The 12,750-nt window shown below is 32.3% G+C and overlaps 1 protein-coding gene across 3 annotated transcripts; it reads left to right on the top strand.

Moving 5' to 3' along the window:
• The first annotated feature begins 4,112 nt into the window (after window positions 1–4,112).
• LOC105794145 (DNA repair protein RAD16) lies at window positions 4,113–12,189 on the top strand. 3 transcript variants are annotated; one of them, XM_052628297.1, is made up of 16 exons: window positions 4,113–4,365; window positions 4,625–4,679; window positions 4,819–5,909; window positions 6,203–6,325; window positions 6,407–6,480; window positions 7,763–7,826; window positions 7,917–8,063; window positions 8,199–8,284; window positions 8,869–8,938; window positions 9,831–9,962; window positions 10,191–10,418; window positions 11,036–11,140; window positions 11,233–11,385; window positions 11,628–11,716; window positions 11,810–11,890; window positions 11,972–12,189. In XM_052628297.1, exons 1-16 carry the CDS (start codon window positions 4,153–4,155, stop codon window positions 12,039–12,041), a joined length of 2,781 nt encoding a protein of 926 aa, XP_052484257.1. In that variant the 5' UTR covers window positions 4,113–4,152; the 3' UTR covers window positions 12,042–12,189. The 3 variants fall into 3 exon arrangements, with proteins under 3 accessions (XP_052484257.1, XP_012478612.1, XP_012478613.1); XM_012623158.2 differs by having other exon boundaries at window positions 4,183–4,365; window positions 4,581–4,679; XM_012623159.2 differs by having other exon boundaries at window positions 4,183–4,365; window positions 4,584–4,679.
• The last annotated feature ends 561 nt before the right edge of the window (window positions 12,190–12,750 follow it).

Genomic DNA, 12,750 nt, shown 5'->3' on the forward strand with positions numbered 1-12,750 from the left:
ATATAATCCAAGTAATTCCAACCTTCCCATTCAACAGGATCAATCCTCTCAACTTTGTCTCGTAAAATTGCCACAACATTTTATTCATTATTTTATTTTTATATTTTATACATTAATACTTCACTTCAAATCATTATTATGTTTACTTTGCCATAAGCCTAATTAGTATAGTTTATAGTAGTAATAACTTAACCATATTTTTACCTATTCCGGTCACTGTGGAGACGATCTCACTTATCACTTTATTATTCAACATGCATGCTTGTACATTCACACTTCAATGAACCAAAAGCCATCTAAATCTCAAGGCATTCACAAGTGACCAAAACACGTACATATTTACATTTATAATCCAACAACAAGGCATATAAGCAAACGAACTTAAATCACATCACATTGGTAAATAACATAGAAACTCTTATTACATGCCATTTATAACTGTTAGCCAAAACTACCAATATGGCGAACGAATACTATGATTGTGCTCCTACGCGATTCCAACCAATCGAGCTTTCCAATGATCTATAGGAAAAGAAAACAACTAACGTAAGAAATAATGCTTAGTAAGCTTGTATAACTCTTAAATGTAAACTTACCGAATAGGCTCAATTTATGTAATTCATAAATAATTCCTTTGACATGCTTAAGAGATTATCCATTTCTTATTACAACACCAACATTACAAGTTAAAGAGTTCAATAATGAAAGATTTAACATTCATCCAAATCAAAGAACATGTATTGGAAGCAAATCCATATACATAACATTCATCACATCTCTAATATGTAACATTCATACCTTCAAAGATCTTATGTCAAAACTTTCCATTCCATCTATTATAATTTCATAACATTTTATATAATTGTGTTCATTCATTTAAACATTTATTACCTATTGAACCAAATGAAATAATGTCAGATACATGGGAACCATGCTCACACAAAGTGTGCCTATACATGTGACTGAAACCTTTTCTGTAATGCTCACACGAGCTGTGGGTCGGGATGTTAAGCTACACGATGTTGCTCACACGAGCTGTGGAGAATTCGCAACAAATGTAGGAACTCAGCCATTGGTAGGACATCTAAGATCAACACTCGAAACCGTAGAACCCCTAATGACATGTCATTTGTATCCTAGGTATTCACAAGGTTCAAACGGGGCACATTACATCCTTTGATTCCTTTTTCGATATAACATTTCACATACATATTCATGAAATTTACATTTTCCACATTTCTACAATTGATCACCATAATCATTTAATCTCATTAAGCATATAACACATAATAATCATTTAAGATATAACTAACATAATTATTCATTAACATTTTAAAAAATCTACAAATAATGAATTAATCATTATACGAACTTACCTTGACTACAACTGTTGTAAAAGTAAAGTCGATCATTAATCCAAGCCCTTAGCTTTTCCTCTATTCAAGTCCGGTTGATTCGTTTTTTGATCCAGATAATAATTTTCATTTAATTAAACCATTCAAATAACTTAATATAATTAATTCAACTTATAACCCTTATTAATTAAAAATTTACAAAATTACCCCTAATGTTTTACCTTTTATACAATTTAGTCCTTAAACTCAAAACTTGCAATTTAACCACTTTTAATTAAAATTCATGCTAGCTGATTTTCCCTTAGTCTTATAACAACCCATATTTTTCCTCATTTCACACAATTTACATTGAATTTTACTATTTCAACAAGTTAATCCCTAAACATCAAAATCATCAAAAATAACTTAACAAAATACTTATATTTAACTACCAACTTTAATAATCTATCAATTAAAATAAATAAAAAGCTCTAAATCATTCATGGTAAGTCCTCATAATTTTAACAATTTTACGAATTGACCCCTAAGTTAGCTAAATTTAGCTAAAACGATCACAAAAACATAAAAATCATTAAAAAATGATCAAAATCATACCATGCAAGCTAACAATGCTTGACAGAATGCCTCCTTCTTCTCTAATGGTTTTCAGTTGTGAATTTTTTTTTGAAGAAGAAGATGACAACATTTGTTTTGGTTTTGTTTATGTTATTAATTTATTTAATTATCATTTTGTCCTTTAATAACTAATAAATTTCATGAAATTTGCCATCAAAATCATCCACTACAATGCTAAATGGTACATTTTCCATTTAAGTCCCCTTATTAATCCTTACCTAGCTATTTGACACCATTATCTAATAGTAACTTATTTTTGTAACTTTTACGATTTAGTCCTTTTCGCTTAATTAACTATTTAAACATTAAAATTTCTTAACCAAAATTTTAATATGACCCTATTAATACTCCATAAATATTTTAAAAAAATATTTACGGGCTCAGTTTGTAGAAACGAGGTCCCGATACCTCATTTTCTAAAACCACTTAACTTTAGGGACATACCACTTGAACCTAATTATTCTTTCAATTAACAAAAATCATTAAATCAAATTTCAACATAATTCTATATTTGACTCGTAAATATTAAATAATAATATTTATGAACTCACTCGTCAGATTTGTGGCCCTAAAACCATCGTTTTCAACAAACTGAAAAATGAGCTGTTACAACTACCAAATATTCACTTTCTCACTTGTACTTAATTGTAACAATTTTATAATTTCAATTTATTATCAAAACTAACCTCAAATACAATTGAATCAAATCATAGTAGCACAATTTAAAACACACACACATATATATTTATTTATACTATGAACTTACCTAGTATATTCGGCTACTTAGTAGATTTGTAGGGACTAATCTGTGATTTTCTATTTTTCTCGATTATCCTTCGTATAGTTCAATTCTTGATCTATATAATGATTAAATTCACTTAATCAATTTCAAATGCACTATCAAATTCATTTCTATGCACATGACCTATAAATTTCATTTTACAATTTTTCCTAAACTTTTACACATTATTCAATTTAGTCCTTGAATCAAAACTATTAAAAACTTCACAATTAACCCCAATATATCCAAATCGAATTCAATATCATCCCAAATCAGCTTTCAAACACTTGAAAATTGTCTAAATTTACATGCTAAATTTTACTTATTTTCATATTAGTCTCTAAGCTCAAAACTAATAAAAATCTCTTTACAAAATTGTCACAAACAACAACCAAGTTCACAAATTCATCATTTAATCAAAAAAACACCTAGAATTTATTAATGGCAAGTTTCAAAGTCTTTAACAATTTTACGAAATAGTCCCTAGGTTAGCTAGATTAAACTACAACGATCTCAAAAATATAAAAATTACTAAAAAAGAATAAAAAAAATACATATCATGCAAAGCAACGAAGATGACCAAAAGCTTGAGTGTCCTTCATTGGTGTTTCGGTTTTAAAAGGTGAAGAAGAAAGTTGAAAAAATGGTCTGTGTTATAATTTTTTTAAATTTATCATTATTATTAACATATAATTAACATATAAAATTAGTTAAAATACATAACTAACTGTCCACTATATATACATTAAGCTATTATTCCTTCCACTTATTTTAATTAAGCCCTTTAATCAATAAAATTTAATAGTGATTAAGGTTTACATCTTTTACGATTTAATTTTTTCCTTAATTAACTAATCAAATATTAAAATTTTCGAACCGAACCTTAACATATAAGTATAATAGCTCCGTAAATATTTAATAAAAATATCTATGAGTTCGATTTACAAAAACGAGATCCTGAAACTTTATTTTCTAAAATCAGTTGACTTTAAGAGTAAACCACTCAAACTTAACTATTCGTTTAATTAACAAAAATATTAAATCTAACCTTCAATATAAAATTATATTTGACTCGTATGAATTAATAATACTAATTACAGACTCATTGGTATGATTTGTGGTTTCAAAACCACTGTTCCCAATACCACTAAAAATTGGTTGTTACATGAGGAGTAAATACGCGTTATACTTTTTTTTCTTAACTAAATTTTTGTCGCATTAAATTTTTCTATAAGATTTTTCATAATGTTTTTTCATACATTTTTATCTTAAGAAGGTGGAGAGTTATCAATCTCATTATTAGAACAGAAATTCAGATATTAACAAAGCAAAATTTTCATTTGCTTAACAATCGAAGTTGGGACAGAGTGAAAAGGTTACAGGCTGACTAGGTATAAGTCTATGCTGAGAACTTTCCCGCCGTTTGGGTGGCGTGTCAAGTCAACAATTACAACACCCCACATTCCCGCCGCCCAATCGCTTATTTCTTTCTCTCTCACTGATCATTCGTCTTCATTCCATCGGGAACTAAACGTCAAATTCACTCCACTTACATCCTCCCTTCCCAAATGCAGCTTCGATCGCGTAAAAGGACCTCCAACTTCTCTGCCAATGGTAAAACAATTGCGCTATCCTACTTTTCTTTTTCCTTTCTTAGGGTTATCTGCCCCTTTCCTACTTTACTCTTTTTCTTCTGTAAACGGGGGTGACCTTTAAACTTCCCTCACTTGGATTTTTTAGGGTTTCCCCGTTTATGTAACTTTCCTCTGGGTATAACTTTTTTTTTAATTTTAATTTTATTATTTGGAATTATGTTAATTTGGAAACAGAAGAACACAGCGATAGTTCTGACCAAGCCGATAATTTTATCCAGTTGGATGATCTCTCCGATTCAGAAACCTATGTCCCTTCCTCCGATTCTGATCTAGGTACTTTCCTCCCATAATCAGATTAGAGTTCTTTTTCCCCATTTTGGTTGTTTTTGCGTTGCTTTGTAATTTTGGTATACAATAAAATGAGTGTGTTTTTATGGGGGGCTAAATCAATAAAATGAGTACATGGTTGCAGGGGAAGAGGAGATTCTGGACTTAAACCATAAAGCAGTGAAACCTGCTCCTATCACCATTTCTGATTTTACTGAGCCTCCAACAAACAGAGGCAATGGTGAACAGATACTATCTGAGCAAAATGAAAGCCAGTTTGACTTTAATGTGTCAACCGCAAAGAAGAGAAACAATACAAAAAGGAAAAAGAAGGCTAGGTCTGGGCAACCGTTAATGTGGGAAGTTTGGGAACAAGAGCATGAGAAATGGATTGATGAGAATTTGACAGTAGATGTTGATCTTGATCAACAGAATGCGGTAATAACTGAGACTTCTGACGCATCATCCGACTTAATTATTCCTTTGTTGAGGTACCAAAAGGAATGGTTGGCCTGGGCTCTGAAACAGGAAGACTCAAATACCAAAGGGGGAATCCTTGCAGATGAGATGGGAATGGGGAAGACAATTCAAGCGATAGCCCTTGTCCTTGCCAAACGTCAAGTACTCCATACAATTGGTGAACCCAATGTTTCGTCACAGACTGCAGGTTCATCAACAGATTTGCCCAGGATAAGATGCACACTTGTTATTTGTCCGGTTGTTGCGGTGAGTCAGTGGGTAAGTGAGATTGATCGGTTTACTTCAAGGGGAAGCACAAAGGTGTTGGTTTACCATGGTGCCAATAGAGGGAAGAATGTGAAACAGTTCTCAGAATATGATTTTGTAATAACAACATATTCGATTGTTGAGGCTGAATATAGGAAATTCATGATGCCACCAAAGGAGAAATGCCCTTACTGTGGGAAATCATTTCACCAAAAGAAGCTCTCTGTTCACTTGAAATATTATTGTGGCCCTGATGCTATTAAAACAGAAAACCAATCTAAGCAAGAGAGAAAGAAACCAAAGTCTATGTTCAAGTCAGGCAAAAAACATGCTAGTAATTATGAAGCTGATTCCAGAAAGAGGGGTAGCAAGAAGAAAGCAAAGCATAATAGGGAAGACAAAGACAGAGACTTTGAGTTTGATGAAACTTCTGCAGGCAAAGAACATAACTTGCCTGAGGGAAAATCACTTCTACACTCTGTGAAGTGGGAGCGCATCATCTTGGATGAGGTGAATCATAGCATAATTATTATCTATTGAAAAATTAGGAATATACTCGATCTTTTACTTCATTTATTCACTAGATTTTGTTTTAACACTTTGAAAATCAAATAATGGGAGTTTCATCTCAAGATTTACTATCTACAAGAATTCCTGACATACTAGAATTTGTCTAACACTCATAATATGGGTTAAACCTTTTCCTCAACAGTTGATGTCAATTGCAGCTTCCAGTGGAGGGAAGGACTTAATTTTAGCATGTATATTGTTAATTAATTACCATTTTTTATTTTTCTACACAGGCTCATTTTGTGAAAGATAGACGTTGTAATACTGCAAAGGCTGTCCTTTCTTTGGAATCCTTATACAAATGGGCTTTGAGTGGCACTCCACTACAGAATCGTGTTGGAGAACTGTACTCTTTGGTTAGTAACATTTTATAGAAATTGAATTGCAATTCCAAGTTTCTGTTTTGTACCTTATTTGTTTTCTATTGCATTCCACAGGTTCGCTTCTTGCAAATAGTTCCATACTCCTATTACTTGTGCAAAGATTGTGACTGCAGAACTCTTGATTATAGGTATGGGTTGATATTGAATTCTGAACGCATTCTTGCCCTGCTTGATCCTGATTTAATTTCACTACAAGTCACCACATGTAGCCAATTCCCATTTGGGCCATAGAGTTTTAATTTGTAGTATTGTCCAACTTGAAAATTGTAGCATAACTAGTAACACTGTCAATGACGGCTGCCATTTCCATTTGTATCAGGTTGAAACCTTCTTTCATTTGTGTTCTTTAGTTCTCTTAACATGTTAACCTTCTCTTTTTAGAGTTCTTTATTTTATTTTAGGATTTACTTTCTTTTTTCGTCTTCCTGGTTTCATCATAGCTACTTTTAAATAAATGTTCAATACAGTAAATATTCAAAATTACGGAAAAAGAAAGAAACTACAGAAGAAAGAGAAATCAATGCAAAAGAAAAGGAGAAAGCTTTACTTCAAATTGTAGTAATAATACAATGTACATTTTATAGTGCTAAATATAAAATTTTGCTATCATTATGCAACTTTCTATAGATTGAATTGATATTAAATTTGCAATATATTTGTATATTGTAATTCATAATTTAATCATATCATTGATTGTTTAACAGAAAGATGTTAGTTAATATATTACTTCGAAGGCTTAAAAAATGATAAAACTAATTTAAATGTGTAAAATTAAGTGAATCTGCTTCAACAGAGGAGTTTGCATTGATTTATTGAGGAAGCTCTCAACATCATATTTATAATAATTATTTTATTTCTCAAATGCATCACCAAAAATTGACAAATTTTTATTTTATTAGCACCACTTGTATTAAAATTCACAAAGGAACACAAAATAAAACAAATAAACATTGTGAAGATTTTAAAATTTTAAATTAAGAAAGAAGAACCTCAACATCGCGTGGGCTTATTTCTGGTTGACTATAAGTTTGGTGACATGCTGCAAAAATCACTTGATCCTTGTCTAGCTTATAATATGGGGTGTGTTTAAATGACTGAATTGGTTATATTTAACATGGTTTTCTTTTGGACATTCTGAAATGATTAGAGTGAAGAAAATTTCGGCTAAATGTGTAGGCTTAATTATCCCTTCTATGGCATTTTACATTCACATCCAGTTTAGGTACCTTCAGAGGTAAGCTAACATAAGTGATTCTCCTGTACAACGTCTTCTTGTTGATGCATCTTGGATAGTAGTTCTGCTTTGTTTGGTTTGTATATTTTCCCTTATGCAATTGTAGCTTTGTTACTGGAACCCTTTTCTTTTGATTGTTATTTACTATTTCTGTGAATCTGATTATATTTGTACAGTTCATCAACACAATGCCCAAACTGCCCCCATAATTCTGTGAGGCATTTTTGTTGGTGGAATAAGGTGAGTTTTGCAATCCTTTAGATTTCCTTTAGTGTTGGTCCTGATAATATGTTAAAAGGCATTTTTTTCTGAATTATCTTTATATCTTAGTACGTGGCTACGCCAATACAACATTATGGAAATGGTGAGATCGGGAAAAGAGCTATGATATTGCTAAAACACAAAATTTTGAAGAACATCGTCCTAAGACGTACCAAGAAAGGCAGGGCTGCTGATCTTGCTCTTCCTCCTAGAATTGTAAGTGCTTTTGATACGTACATATTCTCAGACATGGGTTTGCACAAATGCAAACACAATCTCTAGTAAATGATGGAGTTCTGTTAATTCTTAATATACCTATGTGCTTCTGTTGCCAATGCACCCATTCTGCAGATTTCCTTGAGACGGGACACCATGGACATTAAAGAAACCGACTATTATGAATCTTTGTACAGTGAAAGTCAGGCACAATTTAACACGTAAGTTACCATATAGCTCTTTAGCTTTTGATGGTTGAATTGATTGAGCACTTACCGTGCAACTCTTGGTTGACAAAGATATTTATTCTCAGAATACTTGCATGCTGTTCAAATGAAAAGATTAAGAAATCCTAGTTAGCTAGGTATAGATTGTTAATATCTCCACTGACCACTTGGCATTGTCTACTGGTATCTCTTTCTCTTAGCAAGGTTTTGACATCCTAATTAGGATGTGTTAGCTTATTAATTTTAATGAGCTAGTAACGAGCTAGCTGGTTACTGGACCATTGTATTTTTGTTTAACATCATAGTGTACCTTATTTTTCATAGGCGTCTTTTGCTCTATGTTTGATTTCACTTGAATCTTCACTATTATGTTGTGGTACCGTCTATCCATCAAGGATATAGGCCATTCCCCATCACATCGAAATGGGGATTGTTCTTATATTTATTAGTGATATGAAAAATCTAGTTCAAGCTACGCTCGATGTTTTCTTAGATACATGATCATTAAACCATGGTTTTTCCTTTTATGGTATTAAGCTTTATTCTTTTCTTTTTTTAATTTTCTGCTCTTCTTACAGATATGTTCAAGCAGGAACTGTAATGAACAATTATGCTCACATTTTTGACCTCCTCACACGCTTGCGGCAGGTGAGTATATCTTTATTTCTTCAATGGATGAAACATTCTTCTACCCTGTATTCTTTTATTCTTTTCCTATGTGGGTTAATGAAACAGTTAGGCATATCGAATAATTTATTCTTCTACTCTGTATTAATGATGGCCTACAAGATATAATATTGGATCTGATAGTCTTACAAAATGATATGATAGGGTTATACTCGTATAGGTTCAACCTCTTTCTAATTTGCTTACATATGCAAGCACATATTTTGGAATTTGGATTCGGTAGAGCATAAATATTTTTTAATTACTAAATCTCTTGATAATAAATGGCATATCCTTGAACCGATGGCTTTTTTGTATTGTTTCAATTGATTATTGACTTATGCATGAATCCTATGTGTTTGTATTCCAAACTTCATAAGCTTTAATTCTAGTTGATATTGCCCTTTTTTTATGAATTTCAGTATGTGTAATTGTAGTCTGGATCAGAACTTTTTTTTTTTGTTATATATTTTATTATTTGTAGGTAATTTTCTAAAAGGTATTATTGAGTGAGGAAATATCCGTGAATTTTTGAAGATGATATGGTCACCCCTTCAAGGTGTGATACTACCAAAGGGATGATTATCACTTGGTGTCTGTTTGGCACAGTGGAAAGATGTGGGGATGCCTCTCACTGCCCTGGACCCCAGTGAATTGAATGGTGTCCAGGTGGAACTGGGAGGTGCTCCCCACCGCAACTACACACTGTGCCATATGGGCACATTGATAATACCCAGACGTTGATCCTTTCACTATCATCCTTATCACCCATAGCAAATACATCCAGATTAGACCTTTATCTAAGAAAATGAAATACGGTATTTGAAATTTTTATGCTGATCTGTTAAACCGGTGTTTTTGTGCAAAATTCTAGGCTGTTGATCACCCTTACCTTGTAGTATATTCGAGTACTGCTGCACAAAGAGCTGGAAACATGGTAAATGGTGATAGGAATGATGATGAACAAGTTTGTGGCATTTGCAATGATCCTGCAGAAGATCCAGTGGTGGGCTACCCTTTCTGTTTGTTCTGTTTAGTATTTTCTTCCTTTAGTTCTTCCTGGCACTATAAGCATGTAAAGGTCAAAACAGTTACACTAATCCATCCTCCCGTGGTCATATTTGAGCAAATCTTAAGAATAAGATGTCATTAAAAAGATAAGAATAAAATAATCACTACAAATGTGCAACCGTGAAAGCATTTTGTTTGAATGTCCTGATTCTGATTGTTTCAGGTTACAGCATGTGCACATGTCTTCTGCAAAGCTTGTCTGATTGATTTTTCTGCCTCCCTGGGAAATGTCTCATGCCCCTCATGCTCAAGATTACTTACTGTTGATCTGACTACGAATGCAGATGGAGGGCAATCTAGCAAAACAACACTGAAGGGGTTTAAATCCTCAAGTATTCTGAACAGAATTCAATTAAATGATTTTCAGACGAGCACTAAAATAGAGGCTTTGGTATGACTTACTGGGATTCATTAATTGCTAAAAAGTTGCTAGACTATTTTGAGAGGATAACATTTGTACTATATACACAACCATGGTTTGCATTATGTCATTAATGGCTATTATATATCTCTCCTTTATCATTATTGACATGACTTTACTGGACAGTTTAGCAGAAACTTCTTATTAATGTGGTTAGAAATTTCATCTGATAGCCTGCTTGGAGTTCCCATTTGGCTTGTTCTTCATATAGTAAATTCTTATGTAAACCTCAATGACTAGCAGTGTCTTTATGTGTAAACTATGTTTCTATCAAAGTCGCAAAACTTGGTATTTTGAACTTCAATATTGTCACGTGTAATGCTGCAGTAATTTTGTGTCACCTTTTTAATTCACAGCGGTGCTATTCATAATAGAAATTAGCAGCAGCTGCATTTCTTTGTCAATATAAGTGGATGATAACAAAGATAAATGACAGACCGTTATTGACAGAATTAGTGTTATTACTTTCACTGTTGAGTGATGATTATTATGACCTGCGGCAAATTTGCCTCTATTGCATGGCATATTCATATTGTTCACTGTTTATCTCTTCATCCTCTCTGCTAACAGAGTTTTCATAATTTTAGAGGGAAGAAATCAGATTCATGGTGGAAAGAGATGGTTCTGCGAAAGGAATTGTTTTCAGCCAATTCACATCTTTCTTGGATATCATAAAATACTCCCTTCATAAGGTTTCTAAAATGAGAAACGAAACAAATTCTGTCATGGTTTCTTTGTGCAGATAAGAAAAGATGCTATCATAATAGATTGGCCTGTTTTGCAGTCCAGCATAAAATGTGTTCAACTAGTAGGGAGCATGTCCTTGGCTGCGAGAGATGCTGCAATCAAGAGTTTTACTGAGGATCCAGATTGCAAGATATTTCTCATGAGTTTGAAAGCTGGAGGTGTTGCCCTTAATCTCACAGTTGCATCACATGTAAGCAATATCTTATTGAATGCTTGTTTGGTTTAATCTCTGATATCTTTTGGGATCCATTTGCAAAAAAAGGATTTATGGCATTACTCTCTCTTACTGGGATTACAGTTTGTTTTAAATTTTGCAATTAAACGTTTCCTTATCTAAAATGAATACAGTAGTGTTTAGGTTAAATTGGCTATTCCTTTGTGTACATTTCTTTTTCCTAAAGGCTTAAAATGGTAGACTTTGAACCTGATTAGGTTTTCTTGATGGACCCGTGGTGGAACCCAGCTGTGGAGCGCCAAGCACAAGATAGGATACACCGAATAGGGCAATGTAAACCAATAAGGTTGGGTTGTGATTGGAAGTTAATTTATAACAAAAATGTTGAGACTGGTTTGAGTTAATGAGACTAATGGCATCTTTTTTGGTGTGATGTTAGGATTGTGAGGTTTGTTATTGAGAACACAATAGAGGAGAGGATATTAAAGCTGCAAGAAAAGAAGGAATTAGTGTTTGAAGGGTAAGAGTTTATTAGTTTTTTGTTAATTTTGAAGGAGTAATTTGAAAGTTTAATGTGTTGTGGTGTTGTGGTGTTGTGTAGGACGGTGGGTGGCTCCACAGAGGCTCTAGGAAAATTGACGGAGGCAGACATGAGATTTCTATTTGTGTGAGCTGAGCTGGGTTGGGTTGGGTTGGGTTGTTGAAGCCAAGTTCTAGTGAAATGTAAAATACTTCTCTTTTCTGTTTCTGCCTTGGACATGTAATGTTTGGAACTTATAGAGTTAATGACATTATCTCTCTCAAAACTCATTGAATTTATCGCCTGGCTTTTTGAATTTTTGTTCAAATAGTTTAGTCTTTTTTTTGTAGATGATGTGGCATTTCATACCAACATTTGAATTTTTAAATATATAAAATTTTAATAAATCTAAAAAATTCAAATTTATATAAATTAAAAGTTTCTAAAAGCTATAAAAAATATTTTGAATTTTTGTTCAAATAGTTGTCTTTTTGTAGATGATGTGGCATTTCATACCAACATTTGAATTTTTTAAATATATAAAATTTTAATAAGTCTAAAAAATTCAAATATATATAAATTAAAAGTTTCTAAAAAGCCATAAAAATATTAACAATTAAAAGAAAAGTCGTAGAAGTTTATAAAACAAAACTATACAAATTGTAAGAAAATTAAAAGATAATTACGAGGATAAGAAAGTAGAATTTGGATTTCAAAATTTCAGTTAGGAATTAAAATATTAAAATTGAAAATTTTGAATTAATCCAAATTAAATGTTAGAATTAATTCTGAATTAATCCAAATTAAATGTTAGAATTAATTCTGAATTATCCAAAGTCCTGAAAATACATATAATTTTT

Source organism: Gossypium raimondii, chromosome 3, assembly GCF_025698545.1.
Source record: "Gossypium raimondii isolate GPD5lz chromosome 3, ASM2569854v1, whole genome shotgun sequence".
NCBI lineage: Eukaryota > Viridiplantae > Streptophyta > Magnoliopsida > Malvales > Malvaceae > Gossypium > Gossypium raimondii.